General features: G+C 36.5%; 2 protein-coding genes across 6 annotated transcripts; both read left to right on the top strand.

The window, feature by feature from the left end:
• The first annotated feature begins 6,493 nt into the window (after positions 1-6,493).
• On the top strand, positions 6,494-14,733 carry LOC130814601 (uncharacterized). 5 transcript variants are annotated; one of them, XR_009042456.1, is made up of 4 exons: positions 6,499-7,159; positions 8,778-8,849; positions 9,150-9,275; positions 12,203-12,437. XR_009042456.1 is itself a non-coding variant. In XM_057680724.1 (3 exons), exons 1-3 carry the CDS (start codon positions 6,599-6,601, stop codon positions 12,203-12,205), a joined length of 636 nt encoding a protein of 211 aa, XP_057536707.1. In that variant the 5' UTR covers positions 6,494-6,598; the 3' UTR covers positions 12,206-12,437. The 5 variants fall into 5 exon arrangements, 4 of the variants coding, with proteins under 4 accessions (XP_057536707.1, XP_057536704.1, XP_057536705.1 ...); XM_057680724.1 differs by lacking the exon at positions 9,150-9,275 and having other exon boundaries at positions 6,494-7,159; XM_057680721.1 differs by lacking the exons at positions 9,150-9,275; positions 12,203-12,437 and adding an exon at positions 9,558-10,421 and having other exon boundaries at positions 6,494-7,159.
• LOC130814600 (uncharacterized) lies at positions 14,734-18,783 on the top strand. Its single transcript, XM_057680720.1, has 2 exons — positions 14,734-18,243; positions 18,323-18,783. Exon 1 carries the CDS (start codon positions 15,043-15,045, stop codon positions 16,489-16,491), a length of 1,449 nt encoding a protein of 482 aa, XP_057536703.1. The 5' UTR covers positions 14,734-15,042; the 3' UTR covers positions 16,492-18,243; positions 18,323-18,783.
• The last annotated feature ends 2,277 nt before the right edge of the window (positions 18,784-21,060 follow it).

Genomic DNA, 21,060 nt, shown 5'->3' with positions numbered 1-21,060 from the left:
TTGGCAAAAAGTTTTTGAAGAGACTTATTCCTCACTGAATTAGTCTCCTATAAAATCGAACACCCAAGAGATTTATTCTCTACTTTGAACAAGTCTCCTATAATTTAGGATCTTCCTAGTGACTCATGTACTATTAACCGTACAAGAGAACCGCAGTCATTTTCCACCTCTACTTTCAATAACTTCCCAATTTTCTTTGGGAGCAAGTAAGTAAATGGAAGTCATGGGGTGAGTGCACTACATGGAAATCGTGGGTTGAGTGCACTGATGGCTGTTCCCTTTATAAACGAGGGAAGCTACGCTAAACCGATATCCATCTAAGAGTGTCCTTAAGGTGAGATCAAAATAAGAAAAATATTTTGTTCATGTATTTGCCAATTAATTCATTATATTTTTCTTGAGCAACTACTTAATTTTAATCTTCTTAAGAATTGGCCTTGTAAGGGTAATTGAGTGTTTTTGTTGTAATTAGACTTAAGGGAAGTCTAAGGGAATAGAGAAGCGTGAGAAGAGAAAGAGAAGGAGAAAAGAAGAGTAGAGAAATAGGCCTAGAGTAGAGGAGCTTCAAGTGAAGCATATTTGTTTTATGTAATTGTAATTGATTGCCTAAAACATAGTGAGAATTTTGAAATCCCGGGGGGTCGTGGTTTTTCCTTCTTATTAGGCCAAGAAGGTTTCCACGTAAAATCTTTGTCTCCTTTTATTATTTTTCTTTTCGTTTTTGAGTTTAAGTTTTGTTCTTTACTTGATACAATTCCGCAAAAATTAGAGGCAAAAATCTTAAACCTAATACACAACAATTTACCTCCTCTCTTGTTGCATTCGATCATCTATTAGCATTCCTACATTAACGATAATCTAGACAAAGAAAGACGGGAAATTCTCAATAGTGAACCTTTACCGATGGTGGAGACAGCCTACGCATCAATCAGACGAGAGATCACACGCCGGAAAATTGTGAACGGCGTCTCATCACCGGGAACTCGTCCTTCAGAGATTGGATCGGGTTTAGCCACGAGAAACAAACCTTTCCAAAGAAGCCGAGAAGAGGATGACCGGAGGAAACTCCGATGCACTCACTGTGGTAGTTCTAGGCATACAAAGGAGGGATGCTTCAAACTTGTGGGGTACCCCAAGTGGTGGGACGATCTACAGAAAAGGAAAGCCGCCACCAAGGCACCGATAAGCCGGACCGGCGGCAAGGCTAACCTCAGTACTGCCGATCAACCGACATCATGTTTAAAATCAGGTGAACTAGAAGGATGGAGCAAGGGGGAAGGAGAGGCAATAGTAATCACAGAACAGGGAGCTAACAATGGTGAGAAACGGAAATGGGAAGAGAAAGGAAAAACAGCCGTCAGACAAGGGGAAGGGAAAGGAACGCCTACCCCTAAATGCCCCAACATCCCCTTTTATAATCACCAAACCCTAAACCCAACCTCAAAATATTCCATCCCAATTCCCATCCCCAAGCCCAATAGTCCTTCTAGCCCACAACAAACCAATTCCAAAGGCCTTCTTAGTCACAACACAAGTTCCCAATGGCGAATGTGGGGCGACCGATACGATGACCTTTGACCCCAGTGATTTTTTATCCACTCATCCTACTAACCGAACCCATATCCAGACGACTAATGGGGAGTGTGTACCGGTTGCCCAAGCTGGAGCAGTCAATATCTCTCCCTCTCTTCATCTTAAAAATTGCTTGTTAATTCCCAATTTGTCCCATAAATTATTGTCAGTTAGTGAGTTAACTAAGGCCTTAAACTGTACTGTGATTTTAACCTCTAAAAACTGTATTGTACAGGATGCTCAGACGGGGACGATCATCGGGCGTGGTATTAAACGAGGTGGACTATACTATGTCGATGAGGTGATTCAAAATAGTGGTGCAATGCTTGCTCAAGGATCTCCTGCTCACCAATTGAGGACTTGGCATCGTCGTTTAGGTCATCCATCCTTAGGTTATCTAAAACAACTTTTTCGTTCTCTTATTAATGGTACTAAATCACTAGATTGTGAAACTTGTCTACTAGCTAAGAGTCATAAACATTCTTATTCACCTAGTAATACTCGTGCTCCCAAACCCTTTGATGTAGTGCATTCTGATGTATGGGGCCCAGCCCCGCATACTGACTCTCATGGTTTTTCATATTTTGTGTTATTTATTGATGATTGTTCTCGAATGTGCTGGGTTTATTTTTTGAAACACAAGTATGAGGTTTTTGATGTCTTTGTAAAATACTATAACATGATTCTCACTCAGTTCCATGTAAAACCTAAAATCCTTTGCTCAGATAATGGTGGTGAATATATCTCTCTTGCAATGAAACAATTTTTTCATGAACATGGTCTTATTCATCAAACATCCTGCCCCGACACTCCCCAACAAAATGGGGTTGCTGAACGCAAAAACCATACCCTTCTTGAGGTAGCACGGGCTCTCATGTTTGACACCCATGTACATGTACATTTTTGGCCTGAGGCCATTGCTACTGCCACCTATCTCATAAACTGACTTCCCACAAAAATCCTCCAATTCCAGACTCCTCTTGCCACACTCAATACCTTTACCCCTGTTCCCTCTTCTCACTCCCTTCCTCCTCGCATCTTTGGGTGTGTTGTGTATGTCCATCTTCCATCTAGAGCCAGAACAAAGTTTGAACCACGGGCAGTAAAATGTGTGTTTCTTGGGTATGGCACTACACAAAAGGGCTATCGATGTTATGACCCTATCCATCACAAGCTTTATACCATCATGGACTGTGACTTCTTTGAACAATCTCCCTACTACACCCAACCTCGATCTTAGGGGGAGATTATGAGTGAGGATCTCAGCTGGTTGACTCATCCCTTGGCTGACAGTCGAGCTCCCAAAGAGCAAGTAGGCACTACCACCGATATTGCCATTGACATTGTTACTGAATCATCTCCTCAGACTACTACGCCAGTCCCTGAGCATCCAGCTGAACGAGAGGTAACACTGAGTTCTACTGCTCCTTTCATTGATATATCCACGGACTATATTGTGCCAAGTAGTGTTGTTGTCCCCAGGAAATATAATTTGCCCCCTCAAAGTACAAGAGGAATGCCTCCTAAGAGGTATGATCCTGAGTATGAATCCCAGAGATCACGATATCCTATTGGTAGACCGGATGATGAACAACTATCACAAACAACTGTTGCCTTCAATGCATCCCTTTATTCCAGTACTATTCCGAAAATCACTGAAGAAGCCCTCCAAGAACCAATGTGGAAACAAGCTATGGACGAAGAGATCATGGCTCTCCAGAAAAACGGAACGTGGGAGAAGTGTAGATTACCAGGTGATAAGAAGACGGTTGGCTGTAAATGGGTTTTCTCAGTCAAGTATCATGCTGATGGAACCATTGAGAGGTATAAAGCAAGGCTTGTTGCTAAAGGGTACACACAGACTTATGGGGTAGACTACTCGGAAACATTCTCACCTGTGGCTAAAATCGATAACATTCGAGTTCTCTTCTCAGCAGCAGCAAATGAAGAATGGCCTCTATTTCAATTTGATGTAAAAAATGCCTTCTTACATGGAGAGATTGAAGAAGAGGTGTACATGAAGCCACCACCCGGGTACTCAGATAAGTATAGCCAAGGAGAGGGGTGGTTTGGGAGATTCACAACAGCAATGAAGAGATTTGGCTACAAACAGAGCAACTCAGACCATACTCTATTTCTCAGGAGGAGTGGAAACCAAATTACATGCCTCGTGATCTATGTAGATGATATGGTGATTACCTGAAACGACTCCAAAGAAATTGATCGACTCAGGAGCAAATTATTCCAAGAGTTTGAGATGAAGAATTTGGGACAACTGAAATACTTCCTTAGAATAGAAGTTCTAAGATCAAGAAAGGGGATATTCAGCAATCAGAGAAAGTACAATTTAGATCTCTTAGCAGAAGCAGACATGTTAGACTGCAAGCCAGCAGATACTCCTATGGTAGCTAATCATGGTCTACAAATCGTTAAAGGGGCAGAAGTGGCAGATCAAGATCGTTATAGAAGGATGGTGGGAAAACTGATCTACTTATCCCACACGAGACTAGATATTGCCTACGCAGTAGGGATTGTAAGCAAGTTCATGCACCGACCTCAAGTGGAACACATGGCAGCAATCCTGAGGATCCTGAGATACTTAAAGGGAACCAGTAATAAGGGAGTTTTCTACTTAAAGAATGATAATCTTGATCTTGTTGGTTATACGGATGCAGATTGGGCTGGTGATCGGGACGACAGGAAGTCTACCTCGGGGTACTTCACTCTTGTAGGGGGTAATCTAGTCACTTGGAAGAGTAAGAAACAGAAGGTAGTGGCTCTATCCAGTGTTGAAGCAGAATTTAGAGGGATAGCAAAAGGAGTTACAGAGATTCTGTGGATCAGGAAACTTCTAGGAGAGCTAGGTTTTCACCAGACACAGGCAAGTCTTCTATATTGTGATAACAAAGCAGCAATAAGTATCTCTGAAAATCTAGTCCAACATGATCGAACGAAACATGTAGAGATTGATCGACACTTTATCAAGGAGAAACTAGAAAGCAAGGTCATTCGTCTCCCTTTTATTAGATCTAAAGACCAACTAGCTGACATTCTCACAAAAGTAGTTTCATCAGAGGTCTTCAATAACACTTTATGCAAGTTAGGCATCGGTGATCCCACGACTTAACTTGAGGGGGAGTATGGGAAGGAAGTTTCTTTATTATTCAGTTATTTAATATTAATAAGGTATTTTAGGCAGTTATGATTCAGTTTCTTAATAGAACAGCACTCATGTATATATAGAATAGAAGAAGTTACACTGTAATATAGAATATAGCAAAAAACTGTATTTTTCATGAACAAAGTACTCCAAAATCATCAAATCTTCAATCCCAAGGTCCCATCTCATCACTTTCTACTAAGTTAACCATTGATCAATTGGAACTTGATTCGGAGGGGTTGAGAAAGAGCATAAAATGTGGAAGGAACGAAAGGATTTAGAGTTTCCTGAGTTGATATAGGCATATGGTTAGGAGTAGGATTAGAAGCAACTACATTCCCCAAGGGTACTTCTTCTACGTATAACTCCAAAGAGGGAATTTGGGTGGACTTTGAATGCTCCCACATAGCATCTATAGCCTCATTATCCTTAATAGGAAAGGATTACAATTCTCCACTCATGTCATATTTAAAGCTTATATTTACAGTACTTCTAGTGGGGTCCAATCCAATCTTAGAACATATAAAACGTTTAAACTGATTCAAATCTATGTTCGAATTGCATGCAAACAACCTACGTCTTCCCCCAATATAATGAACTTTGCCACTACTTTCTCGAATACAATCATCTCAAAAATATACTATAGTGACACGAAATGATGTCATTTCTACATGAATAGAAACAAAATCAACATCATCATTAACTTCATGCCCATACAAGTACATTATATTTATTTGATTATAATCTTTTTAGTCTACAAATTAATAAAGTCTATAATGTAACTAAGTTCATACATATATAATGCACATAAAATTCAAATAATAAATCAATTAATAAGTTCATAAATGATATTTCTAATAACAACATCAAAATTTCTAATAATCTATAATGTACATCAAATTCAAGTAATTCAATATGCTCATCAACAAGAATACTTCAAAAAATAACATAAAGCTATGAAAACAATTAAACATTACCTTGAACAGTTATGGATGATTAAGAAAAATGTTGATTTTAGAACTAATAAACTACATTTGAGAAATAACCAAACTTCATCAAAACCCTAAAAAAACGATATATATATATATATATATATATATATATATATATATATATATATATATATATATATATATATATATATATATATATATATATATATATATATATATATATATATATATATATATATATATATATATATATATATATATATATATATATATATATATATATATATATATATATATATATATATATACTCAAAAAAACGCATAAAAGTTTACCTTTGTGCAAGCTGGAGTATTCCAGAATGATTTTGAAGTGCCAAATTGAAAGAGGAATGCAAGAATTGATGGATTGAAGCTGGTCTAATAGTGGTTTTGTAAGGGGAATGTCGAGTAGTATAAGATAGGGTTTTGAAATTGGGGAAAATGGGAACGAAGGGAGCTGCTGTGCGTATTTGCGGTGCATTCTATTCGCAGTTACTTACTGCGAACAGGTCAAACAAAAGTCAACATCTGTTCGAACAACTAATTTTCTTTTTTGACCTGTTCGTAGTTAGTAATTGCAAACAGCCCCAAACCATAGGTTTAAAAATTACACGCTTATTTTTTAAAATAAGTTAAAACTTGTCTTATTTCCTATATTTTGTTGATAATTATTATTCATTTCAATTTTTCAGTGAATTGCTGCCAAAATAAAATAAATGACCTAAACCCGTATAATCCGCCCCACTAATCATTTCAATCCACATCTAAACCAAAATAACGTAATTCAAACGGACTTCTAGCGGGGGAAACGGGGAACCCGTATATAAAGCCAGCATCGCACCAAACACCAAAGCAAGCTCCCCAAAAGTGGAAAATGACCTCCAAACCCGAAACCCACCCTACCATCATCTACACTTCCCTCCCACTTGACCCGAACCCCCGCGATTACGTGATCCTGCAATCTCGCCCACCCACTCGCCACCACTATAACCGCCGCGTATTTCAAACGCTCTCTCTCATCCTCCTACTTTCTCTCTCTATCTACCTCCTATTCCCTTCCGATCCTCACATCCAACTCGTCCGACTCCAACTCAATCACATCCGAGTCAACACATCTCCTCACCTTCTACTCGACCTTTCTCTTTCTGTTACTCTCAAAGTTCATAATCCTGATTTCTTCTCCCTAAATTATGATGATCTTGATGTTTCCATATCGTATCGAGGGAGACAATTAGGGTTTGTGAAATCTGATGGGGGTAAAGTTCGAATGAGAGGGTCTTCGTATGTTGATGCTACTCTAGATGTTAATGGGTTTGAAATTTTGCATGATATTTTTTATCTGATTGAAGACGTTGCTGCTGGTAAAATTCCTTTTGATACTGTTTCACATATTGAAGGAGAGCTTGGTCTCTTGTTTTTCAAGTTTCCTATTCAGGTTTGAAAATTTTTTGTTGATTTAGGCTCTTTATTTCTTAATTTGTGTGGAATTTATAAATGTTATGCATTTTCAATTTGAGCTTTCTACACCAAGTATTGCAAATTCAGTGGGAGGGAGGGAGGATTCATTTTGGATTTTGATGTTACAATTTTAGGGGATATGGGTATTAAGTTGGTGGAACACTCATCTCCGCTGAACCAATTCTGTTATTATGTTCTGTATTGTATGCTACACAGTTCAAAATTAATATGCTTTTTGACTGAATGGTCTCGAATTCACTCTATTAAAGTAAACATTGGTAAATACTGAGCCAATTATGGTGATGGAGTTACAGGATCTTTTTTTGAGCGGTACTTTTTTTAGTGAATGACGTCAAGTATAAGTTTACCAGATGTTTGGAAATGCTTAGATTTTGATTTTATTTTTCGGACGGCTATGGTCTTTAGGGTGCTCATGAAAGTAAATTTGACAAATGGGATTTATTCCTTTGAGATTCTATGGTTGTTTTTTTCCCTGATCTTTTCCATTTGTTTTGAAATGGTTGAATGTATGGTGTTCCACCTAAAAAGTGGAAGAATTAAATTTGGTAATTATAAGCTGATTAGCATAGTTTTTGTAGTAGTTTGTACATTTGAGACTTTGAGTTAAATTTCCTTTGAGCTGAATTTAGAGTATAGTTATTGATGATCATTTGTAACATTCACAATCTTTACCGACGTGCAAGCATTATTCACAGTAAATGAAATTCATACGTCAGTCTTTACTTGGTTTGGTTCTTTAGTGTTTGTGCTCTTAAAATCTTGTTCGAAGTTGGCCCTTTACCCACAATCCCATCTTCTGGCTTAATTTGTGTATTTGATATTGTTGGCCCCTGCCATTTTTCTACCTTGCCTTGTATGAGAAAAAGTGGGGGAGTTATTCTTTGTACTTGAATACCTTTTGAAGGCTCTTGTTATGAATGGCACAATGTGAATGGGGAAAGGCGACATAAATTATGGTGTGTTTGATCATCTCAATGGTGTCATTAGAATCACCTACTAGGAGTTCTGAAGTGAATCACTGGCAGTTTGCATACTTGATCATGATTGGTGCAGCTTCTCTCATTGGATATCATAATTCTTATGCTTATGCCTTGGGCCTCGGGGAATGTCGTTTTAGAGTGGAAGCTTCAAAAGCTTTGTAATATGGAGTGTGAATCTCTGATAAACCCTTGTTCATGGTTTTATCTTGACATAGGGTATCAATGCCTTAAAATGTGTTCTTATCTCTTGTAGCTCTTTGTGTTAGTATTTGTAAAAGGGTTATGTCTATCCATGTAGGTCCAAAGGTTACACTAGGTTTCTTGGGTTTAGTTTGTATTGATGTATCCATGTGTGGATCACTTGTTGAAGTATTGATGTGACTGCAATGCTTATAGGTTACAATTGTATAAGTGCTAATTTACTCCTTTGCTTTTTATGGTGTTCCAAACCCCTAGTACCTTTGATAAGTAGTACTGAATTTGATGATTATATTTGTCATCTGTTACCTTGTTTCTGCTGTTTTCCCCGAGGTTATTTACATGAAGTATTTGCTTTTTATGATCATGCACTGATTTAGGTTATTTACATCTCAGGCTAAAGTATCATGTGAGGTAGATGTAAATCCAAAGGACCAGACAATTACTCATCAAAATTGTTATCCTCAGGTGAGCTACCGAGCTATTTTTGTACCTTATTTACGCTTACCTCTTTGTTTAGCTTTTGTAACAGCTGATATTTGTTTTGTATTTTTTTAGTACTTCATTTTCTTTGTTCATGTCAGTACTTTCTTTTAAAATGATGTTAGTTGATAGGGAGTGTGGATACGTGAATTGGTTATGGTCTTCTCGTTGTGAGAGTGGAGTAGATGGTGGTAATAGGTATGCAGGTAGACCTTAGCACGTGCTAGTGTTACATTAGATTGTTTGGAAGACTTACTCTTTATTTTTACTGGAATTGATTTCTAGGTGGTAGGCAGTAGATGAGTATTAGATAGGGCAATGGAGATCTAATCTAGCCGACTTTATATCGTTGGGATTAAAGATTTGACATTGTCGTATAGATAGGAACTTCAATCTTATGAAATCATCAAGGTATGATTTAAAATTGAATTAATGGTATAGTGAGTTTGCTCGTAATTCCAGTGTTATGAAAGAAGCTTATTTTGACTGAATAGTTTTAAAGCCTCTTTAGTCTTAATATACAATTGTAGAACTTTTTCCGAGTTGTAGCTTTTATTCCATGAAAACGAGGGCTCTATTAGCAAGTCCCATGTCAATAACTTATCTTACAAATTGATATGTAATTTTAGGTGTTCGTTACTATCATTATTTGTTACTTACTCCGTCCCATTTAATTTGCATTTGCCTCAACAGGTAAATAAAACTTTCACTTTGATTTCCTAGTTATAGCAAATTTAAAAGGACGGATGGACTATGATCTACCCAGGATGCTATGTTGGAGTCTGGTGACGTATGAGAGTAGTTATGGCGATTGTATTCTTATATTTCATATTGATTTGTAAGAGAAGGTATTGACATGGGACTTGCTAATCGATACCTTGATTTTGTGAGAAACTCTGAAAAATTAGTTTCTTTCATAGGTGTTTAACTTGGGTAAGGCAATTTCTTAACGGGCCGAGACTGGTCAACTACCTATTTTTGGTCTAAAACTACCCAAAACTATAACTTATTTCATTGCAATCTTTCCTCGAAACAATTAATTAACAATATTCAACAAACTTTTTCTTGCCTCTCGAATAAAGGATAGAACTTGTAAGCAAAAGCTACATTTATATAATATTCATCCCAACATTTGTCAAATTTCATTAACATAGGTGCAATCATTCTACATATGAACTCATTGGAGTTATCAAAGCCTTAACTAAACAACACTTGACCATAAATGCACCTTTAAAATACAAGTTTAAAGTTAGAGATTTCACTGAAAAGAACATACAAATAACATCATAGGAAACATTAAAAAAACTTACACATAATTGTCAACTTATACGAATCCATATTCGATGGTGCAAGATCCTTGAAATGAGCATTTATAGACCCTAAATGTATAAACACATCTTTTATTGTATAAAATGTTGCAAAGCATCTTAAAAGTTGTGAACTTTGATGTCTAACTAAAGTTTTCTTTTTTATTTCAAATGAAAAATCTTAACCACATCATAATATTCTATATTTCTTCAAGATTTTTTCAATCATTTTCACCAACCATAATTTTAAAAAGCAGGAGGCGTAGTGAAGCTCAAAAGGTTCATACTGCCGAAGGCGCGCACTTTTTACAGGCAAGGTGCAATTTCGTGATAGAGCTTTAACATCAATTTTAAAACATATTCATCATCATCATCATCAATTTTAAAACATATATAATACTTAAAAGATGACATTCATATTATAGTAGTAAAAGCTTGAAAACATTCATTATAATAACTGTAAACATAACTAACTATTACTATACTTCATTTTTTTTATCATCTACACTTTTCCTTTGAGGATTATATAAAGTATAGAGGTCTGTTATCAATGTAAACCGACTATACAAAACAAACTCGTTGCACTCTATAACATACACTAAAAGCCATTTTCCTTGATGCTTGATAAAAAAAAAAAAAATTTCTTAACAAATCCATATTAAAAACAAAGGTTTCTACTAAATTACCCCCATCCCCAATTGGCAAACTATTTTGCCTTAGCGGACATCTTTCAAGTGGTGTTTTAGATGAGATGTTCCTTTAATAGGGCTTGCTGCTAAGACAATTTTACAATGCTGTTGCAGAAATAATAACGCCATTTTCATCAAAATCTTGCAAAAACTCATTTCAATTCTTGGATTTTTTTTTTCCTTGCACGAGTTAGGGCATACTCGTTGTATTCATCATCGATCGACATTGAAGATCACGCATCCAAATAATAACAAATATGTCTAAAAATGAAATCAACAAAGATATACAAAACAAACATGAATTAGCATAAGCATCAGCCCCTATTACTCAAGTTTCTACAATGCATGAGCATTTCCTCTTCCTACAGTTAGACATCCTAACATTATGAAATCTGAACTTTTTGAATTTTGATGCAACTTTTAGATATAAATCAGTGCCTTTTAGCTAGATAGATAAACAAATATACTTAAATGGATGTATTCTTGATTAAAACAAAACAAAACAAAAGTGTACAGTGTAGATAAAGTATATTCTTAATTAGTTAGATAGAGAATTTTGCAAGAAATTCCAAAAAATACTAAACTAAGAAATTAATATAAACTAAATTAAAATACGTTGAGGTTTCAAATCATATTAGTGATGGAGCAGATTTATAGTAAGAAGCGACATAATAAAAATGATTCATATACAATGATATCGTTGCAAGTGATGCCTAAGGAAAATATTTGCGATTTATATCATTGCGAGTGATGTAGAATACTAAACATGATTTATTAATAATGATATCATTCGTTTGCGAAATTCGTGCGATTTCACTCAAATATAGAAACAAGAAATATGTGAAAGAACCAGAACAAATACTCAAAATACTTGTTTGGAAAACGTAAACGAAGGAATTGAGGGTTACCTAGGAAACTTGATTAATCGAGAATTATCAATTGGGAAGTAGCAAATTTGATTAATCCCTAATTTCTAAGGGTTTATGAGAGAAAGAAAGAGAGATAAAGTACATGAATAAAGTTGGCAAAATATTTCACAAAATCTCAAAATAGAGACTCAAACACTAGATATTATTTATTTGACCCTTAAAAAGCCCAAATAATAACTTTACCCTTAAAAACCCACCCCCGACGCGTTAAATATCTATTAGTGAATCGATCCTCTAGAAGCCTGCTCCTTTAAAATTACAAAGGGTCAAGCCTGTTTATAATGGCCGGGTCACCGGCTTTTTGCGGGTATCCAACCCATCAAACACTTCTAAACATGATACATAATTGCTGCTAGTTGTAAAATCACAATTCAGTTTAAGTCTTGTAATAATGGCTTTTGTTTAATTTACAGTGACTTAGGCTGGCATATGAGCAAGTGCTGTAGTTGTATCACCATTAATGATGATGCTGCGTGCACTATGATCTGGATTCTGGACTCTTGAGGTGTACATTTTTCAGCAAACCATGCCTGAAAGTTATTATGTGCATTAATACTTGTTTATTAATGTTATTGTACAGGGGATTATGGGGATTATGTACATTATGATTATTAAATGAAAATTTGAAAAATCTCCATGTTCTTAAAAGCATTGCCTCAGAATCCATTTGCTTGATTTTGATTTGTCAGTTTCTCCACAATAGACTATGTGGCTTCTTCCTTACTTCTTTTAAGTGTTTTCGTTGAAACTTGTTTTCTTACCATGCACTCATTCACTGTGTCTGTATCTCTGTGAAAATACTCTAATAACAGAGCCTTAGTTCACCTTAGTTCTTCCTTTAATGGGCCGGGTTTAATTGTTTTCGTTCTTTTTGGTGTTAACTCCAAACACACCTACACGGAAATTTTAGTCTCTATTTTACAATAATAGTTGATCAAGAGCTTTAATTTACCACAAATCAAAAATTAAATAGGACCTATACTCTTTGCTCCACGCTTTTTAGTAAATTGACTTGGTAAAAGCAACACTCATTAAAAGCCAAATCTTATACACTACATTGGTTTGCTCTGTTTAATCTGTTTGCCTGTAAATTTTTAACAATTTGCATCTTCTAGCACATAAAAAAACATCAGAGTATGACCAAATTACTAATAAAAAATGTATTAAACGCGCTAGATTTGATCACTAACAACAACTAGATTTGATCCCTAAAATTAATCTGTTTACAACTCAAAAGATCTAGCAGTAACTCAACTTCATGCTGCTGCACCATACATAATCTTCATGGTGAAACCGACATCGAAATGAACCTGGGTGTGTCGTCGGTGAGCATAAACACACCTTTCTCTTTTCCTCTCCTCCACTGCCTCCCACTGCTGGAGACACACCCTGTCCGACCACAAGAAGCGGTGGCCGGCGGATACTACGAGCTCTTGCGATGAGTTCCTCAAGGTTGGGTAAAGGTGAACAATCGTACACTTCTGCTGCTTTGAGGCACATGATGATATGAATTAGTTGTGTTTAGCAAATATAATATGTTAGTGTCTTTTGGTTTGGTATATTTATATAGTGAATTATTCTAAGCCTGAGGTGGGAGAAATGGATGAACGTAGAGTTGGTTAAGAAAAGATGGGTATCAAAAAAGAGGACAAAAGAGAGAAAGGATCATAAAGTGTGCTTTAATTTGATTCTTGGGAGAAAACAATATGTTTGTATAGTTGCATGATGTGTACATCTTCAGTTGAGTGTTAATTCGTGTGCATGTTGTAGTTGATGACATTGTCACTTATTTTGGCCATTTTGAGCTTTTTGGGTCCGAAAATCATGATGCCTCCTTAGCGCCTAATAAAGATAAAACAACCTCCCTCCATCGGTTGCAAAATTTTATCCATGAATCCTCTTTTTATTTCAAATAAGCTAATTTAATACCACATTCGCCGAACATGAAATCTTATATGGCATGTATTCTTTATTTGGACATTTGAAGTATGAGTTAAGTCATCGATCAGAAATTCAGTTTTTAACATCATTTTTAATTGTTTTATATATAATGCCAATAAATTTCCCAAAAAATTTCTGTTATTGACATTTACCAACAAGTTCATTTTCCTATATTTAAAGTGTATTTGATGGAGACAAAACTAGTATTTCAAAGTATGAGAATCATAACTAACACAAAATATTTGAGCAAAAAAGCATAAACTACTGTATTAATAATTGACATTGAATGCTTTACTGTTTAATCAGAGGGTGAGAAAAAATGGTCTCCGCAATTTTTTAAATTTCAGTGAGAAAATAAATCTTGTGATCTCCTTGCGGTTTAAGGAAAGTACTTATAAGAATTCCGTAGGGTTAAGAAAGCATAAGAGCTAAAAAGAAGGAAAATTTGAAAAAAATAAGATTATTTAACAACTTTATTCTAAAAACAAGGTTCGTGAAAACTTTATTTCCAAAATAAGCGTCCGTACATTCAAATCTAGGCTTGGTTTACACTCGCTCTTACTAACAGCGAATTTAAGCAAATGGTCAAAAAATTAGTAAAGGGTCAATTCGCTGTTAGTAACAGCGACATAAGGAGTTGACTGGTCAACTCATATGTCGCTGTTACAAACAGCGACTTAATGCAAGTTAAAATTTTCAGCTTTCCTTCTTCCTCATTTTAGTTTACTTCTTCATTCCAAGTTTGTAACCTACGAGATCTCCCTCTTCTTTCCACCATTAAAATCAACTTCAGTCCTTCTAAATCTCATCAAATTTCAAGTTTGTACTACTAATTAGTTCTGTCATCTTCCTACATTCACTTAAGATACTATTTTTTTGTGTTTTTTTCCATTTTCGAAAATTAGAGTTCATAAAATGTTCATGAACTTTCACATAAATGCAGGTTCTTAAACTTGCAATTTAGTACTTCTTGTTGATGTACAGCCTATTAAGGTACGTTTTTATTATAAATTTTTTAGTTCTTGTTGATTTTAAAATGTATGTCATTTATGGTGGTCGTTTACACTTATACTCTATGAATATGTCAAATGTAGTTGTTATTTTCCATGATTTTCATATTGAGGTTGTTTGTTCATGAATTTAATGTAGAAAATGTTTTAGTTTAATGTAGAGAATGTTTGAATGCGAACCCTAAATTTGAGTTTAATTTAGAGAATGTTTGAACGCAAAACCTAAATTTAATCAATGTTGTTATGTAGTATATATTTATGAACTTGATGTTGATGTTGATTTTGTACGTATTGTTGTAGAAATGGCTTCATTTCGTGTGATTGTTGTATGCTTTTGGAATGGTTCAATTCGATCAAGTAGTAATAATGTTAAGTATGTTGGGGGAAGACGTAAACTGTTTGCATGCAACTCAAACATGGATTTGAATGAATTTAAACATCTTATATGCTCTAAGATTGGCTTTGACACTACAAGAAGTATTGTTAATGTAAGTTTTAAGTACAATATGAGTGGAGATTTGTTAGCTTTTCCGGTTGAGGATGAGGAGGCTATATATGCAATGTGGGAGTGCTCAAAGTTTACCTCTATTCCTTCTTTAGAGTTATATGTAGAAGAGGTTCCCATAGGGAATCAAGATGTCAATGTTGTAGAAACAAATGCATTCCTGAATGTGACTTCTTCTGCTCCTTCTCATACCCCCTCTGCTACCCAAGAAACCCAAAATCCCATTATGCCATCTTCCTCTTCTCCTTTTAATGAACCCAATCAACTTCAAATTCAAGTCTCAAATGATGATACTTTTAACTTAGAAGATACAAATGAGCCTTGGGGTGATGTTAATAGTGAGAGTAATGAATTCGTAGAAGCTCCTTCTGAGGACGATGTGGGTGTTGACGAGGAGGCTCTAGCTAATGACATGAGCTTAGGCAACATTCCAACAATCATTGCTCCTACACCTTATGCACTAGTTCCCCCTATAGATGAACACGTTGAAGACAACTCTTGGAGGTCTTGGGATTGTGATACAACCTACACCGATGAAAGAAAGTTTCAAAAAGTTATGATGTTTGATAACAAAGATGCCTTGTTGGACGCTGTTAGATTGTATCATATTCGTAGGAACGTTGAGTACCGAACTGAGACTTTAAATCAAACTGTGCTCACCTTAAAGTGTAAGAGAGGGTGTGCTTGGAGGCTTAGGGCTAGGAAGAGCTCCTATTCACCTTCATGGGAGATTGTTACATATAAAGGGAAGCATGAGGGTTGTGTATTAAATACTGAAAATGTGTCAGCTAGATACATTCATTTGACATATTCCGTGATTAACAATCTTATTAGAAACTGTGTTGCTGAAGACCCATCAATTAAGGTCTCTGTGGTGCGACAAATGGTGAAAGACCAATTTGGTGTCGATGTGACCTATAAGCGGGCATGGTATGCTAAACAACAAGGCCTTCTCTCCATCTATGGTACATGGGAAGATTCTTATCCTCTTCTTCCACGCTTCTTGAAAGCATTGCATGTTTCTAACCCCGGGACTGTAGTTGAGTGGTTCTTTAAGGAAGATAATGATGTTGGTGTGTACGTCTATCCTAGTATTAGAACTTTCCAACGTGTGTTCTGGGCTTTTAAACCTAGTATTGAGGAGTTTAAGTATTGCAAACCCCTTATTGCCATTGACGGAACACATTTGTATGGTAAGTATCGCCATACGTTGTTAACTGCGATTGCTCAAGATGGGAACAAGTGAATCTTCCCGCTTGCCTTTGCTTTGGTCGAGAAAGAATGCATAGTCGCGTGGTCTTGGTTTATGGCGTGTGTTCGTAAGCATGTGATGCATAGTCCAGGTTTATGTTTTATTTCCGATAGACATGTGGGCATTCTAGCAACCATGGAGGAGCCGGAATGGCAACCTCCGAATGCCCATCATAGGTTTTGCTTGCGGCATTTGTTAAGTAACTTCAACCGTCAAATGGGTAATGTGAAATTGAAGAACATGTATGGAAGGATTGCAGAGCAAAGACAACCACATAAGGTCATCGAGGGATTGAAGGCCATTGGTGTTGCTAATCAAGAAGCTCTTTTTTGGATTGATCAAGTTGGTGATATGTGTAAATGGTCAATATGTCATGATGGAGGGTATAGGTATGGTGTTACTAATACCATCTTAGCCGAAGTATTCAATAACGTGATGAAGGGTGTACGTTTCTTGCCCATAATTACTCTTGTTGAGTTCACCTTCTATCGTGTTAATGATTATTTTGTTAAAAGACGCGAGAATGCAAATGCATGGCTAATTGGGGGAAGTAAGTACACTTCACACGCCACAAGAATTATCACCCGTAACACTGAGAAGTCAAACTACCATGAGATCGTCGCATTTGACTACAGACGAGGCCTTTTTCAAGTTAAGACTGGACGTGGTAATAGAGGATCCGCCATGGGTGGTAAAATACAAAGTGTGGATATGAGAGAGATGAAATGCACTTGTAACAAACTCTCCATATATCACTTAACTTGTTCTCATGTTCTTGCCGTTTGTATTAAACGACACTTATCGTATGAGCATTTTGTGGACTCCTGCTACACGACCCAGAGATATGTGAATACATATGAATCCATATTATTGGTGTTGATTGATAAGAGGTCATGGCCTCAATACACCGGTGTTGAGGTGATACACGATCCAGATCACATTCGTGGACTAGGGAGACCTAAGTCAAGGAGGATCACCAACGAGATGGATGAAGGATCAAGGAGACGCAACGCTTGTCGACGGTGTGGTAGTGAAGGTCACAACACTAGAACTTGCACGTCAAGGTAAACAGTATCTGTATTTGCGTATATGAACATAAAGACTATAAAACAAATACATAACATAAGTAAACAATTTGAGTATTTCTTAAGTCTTTTTACATATAATCATAACTACAAGGACCCACACAGGATCGGGCGTAGGGTTCTACCACAATCAACTCGATCTACTTCGAGCTGACTAGGTAAAAACTTCACTACAACTAGTCTTGTAACCATCATGTTGCGTAATTTATTAATTACATTTTCAAGTGTAGTTTTGATGGGACCCTTATCCCGCTGAGGCATACGCTGCATTGCCTCAACACTCAGGGATCTTGTCAGGGGCATGGAGAACGTTTGTACATTTGATATGCTTCGACATAGTCGAAGTGCATCTCCCTGAGCGCGTACTGCGCCAATTTGGGATGGTACAGGGTATCCCGCCGCCTTTGTGGCGGATCTCCATCACAGCTCCCGCAAGGGTCGGGAGCCCAAGAATTGGTTGGAGATTAACATGCGCCATATAGCTCGTTAGGAACACAGGCTGGAGCTGCTGGCCCAAGGTGCATCGATCGAGGCTATAGGCGCACCTACTTCGGTGGATTACATGCCGGGGTTCTTCTCCTTCACTCGTTGATGGATGACACCACAAGGTATCATCGCGACAGCCTAGTACGCTCCCGCAACACCGACGATGACACACTTTGTAAGTATTCTTCAACGTTGATTATTATCCATACAACTTACATGTTATACATTTCATTAATACTTAAGTCTTAATGCAGGCACAGGGCATTGCATCTGTCATCAGCTCGACCCAAGAGGAGCCTGTATGGGAGATTGCCTAAGGCATACTCCTAGGGACACAGTTTCAGCACTTCATTCCAGAAGTCGTTGTGCCCCACACCACTATGGACGAGTACGGGTCATCTCCTTATCATGCCGACGTTCATCTTGATGAGGTAGACTTAACGTGCCCCGACTATGGTGCCGGGTCCTCACAGGGTGCTACATCATCACAATATCAATCACCTCCCCTACCCGAGCGTCATGCAACGACCTCTTACTATTGTAGGAGGTGTCGTAAACCGTCACAGGTAGACAGGGTTCAGGAGGAGGATTAGCATTAGAATACTGTTTGTATATATTGAACAGTAGTGACATTTTGTATATATTGAACATTTGTACATACTCAAAATATTTGTAACATTTGAACTTTTGTTTTAATTTGTAATATATAAGTAGATGTACATATTTTTATCGTATTATCACACGTTTATTATGAATGAAATGATGATAAATACTCAGAGTTTTCGGCGATGAATCATTCCGCCAAGAATACAGTATGAATTTAAACAAAAACAAACAGACAATCATATTCAAATAGGGAAAATGCTTTCGAAAATTCAACACAATTTCATTTATGTTCAACGAATTCATATCAAATTACATAGTTAATTTGTTAAGTTAAACTACCGTCGCTAACTAAGATTGCTTCTTAAACTTTCTCATAACCCTTTCAGTCTCTTTTTTCCTATGTGCTATATCATCTATTTGTCTCTTGAGATTAAGTACCTTATCTCTAAGCTCTTGTTTTTCTTTTTCAAGCCATATTATTAAATCTCTCTGCCATTTGGTACCCTCCGGAGCAATCCATCTAAAGTATGTGCATCCTAATCCTTCAACCAAGTAGAAAGGACAAGTAACAAAATCACGCCCATGATCGAAGTCGCTCCAATCTGTATTAATCTCAACTTCATAACCACAATCACAAAGCTCTTCAGTAGAATGCTCCTGTGACATCTACGGAACACATATGATATAGTAACGTAAGTAAACATTCAAAAATAATATTAACATTTATAAATTGAGAATAACATTAACATAATACCTTATGTTACCTTTAAAAATTGATTAATAGGAACAAGAATGATGTAGATTAGATACAATGAAGTAGGGAAATGATGGAGTTATTTATAGAACATAATTACAATGATTATTTTCAACTTCATAACGACTATTTTTCAATTTAACAACGGCTAGTTTAATTCATACAAGAAAGTCAATAAAAGTCAAACTAGTCAAGCCTTAAGTCGCTGTTAGTATCAGCGACAATAAGGTTTGACCAGTCAAGCCTCAAGTCGCTGTTAGTAACAGCGACATTAAGGTTTGACCAGTCAACCTTAATGTCGCTGTTACTAACAACGACTTGAGGCTTGACTCAAATTTTGACCATTTGCTTTAATTCGCTGTTAGTAAGAGCGAGATTACACCAAGCCTAAGTTTGGATGTATGGACGCTTATTTTGGGAATAAAGTTTTTACGAAGCTTGTTTTTAGAATAAAGTTGTTAAATAATCTTTTTTTTTTCAAATTTTCTAAAAAGAAGTATATGATGTATATTATTGCCTTCTTTAGAGGCCATGACTTCTTCCAAGTCCAATGCTCAATCTTTCTGGGCATGTGCTTTAATTCAATGATCAATGGGCTTTAGCCTACCTCTAGACGAGCTCCTTAGTTCTTAAAGGTTAGATTAAACTCGTAAAATTTTTCCCAAACCTCCGGACCCTTGAGCATGAGAAGGAGCTAGCCTTTAACCAGTATGGTTAATGGCATATTCAATCTAATCTCATCATCTCATGACTTTGCCTCCTTTAATTTTTGAATTTAAGTCGTTTTCATCATCATCATCATCATCAGCATCAGCATCAGCATCATACCCAGTGTATTCCACCCATAAAAACTTATGAGCAGGGTCTGGCGAGAAAAGGAAGGCGGAAACTCATATCCTTAAAGGAAAGCGCAACTGATGAGTCCCTCAACTCGAGAAGATCAGCAGAAGTTCTTGCAACGAATAAGACTGAGAATCAAAGGAGGCATCTAAACTCAGCAGTGTGTTCCTTTAATTTTTGAATTTCAGTGTTTTTTTGATAAAGAAGTCTTAACTTTTAATCCACCTCCATGTTAAAAATATCAAACTTCTTGTGAAAGTCCTTGAGAATTGAGTTTCATCCTCCTAAGTCAGGCATCTAAACAATTTCTTACCTCTAACTTCAATTCTACTATGGGAGTTATCATTTCTGTAAAGATTTTAGATAAAGAAGTTTAAGAATCTTTAGAGTTTGCCTATTTATTCTTGCCCCTTAGTCTTTGCCTTCAGGTTACATGACAGTTCACTATGCCAACTTATCTCGTATCTTGTTGTATAATCTTCAAATAGAGATACTAAGCTCCCCTCTACCGCACAATTGGTTGGGCTGACCTACCCTAGTTGGCTTTCCATTTTATGTCGTTACTAATCATTTTTGCTCGAGGTATTCTAGTCTTATGGTTTAAGAGGATACAATCATTGCCCCGTAATTACTCTTTGTTCAAAATCTTTCCCCAACTTTTCTTTTAAAAGAAAGTATATATTTTAGAATCATCGAGATTATTGTAATTGATTTCCTATTATTTTGTTTCCTAGTATAAAGTTCTCACTCTTGTATAAATCTTAGCCTTGTATCATTCATGAAGATATACAA

The sequence above is a fragment of the Amaranthus tricolor genome, chromosome 6 (genome assembly GCF_026212465.1).
Source record: "Amaranthus tricolor cultivar Red isolate AtriRed21 chromosome 6, ASM2621246v1, whole genome shotgun sequence".
NCBI lineage: Eukaryota > Viridiplantae > Streptophyta > Magnoliopsida > Caryophyllales > Amaranthaceae > Amaranthus > Amaranthus tricolor.
This window is presented reverse-complemented; position numbering and strand designations above follow the sequence as displayed.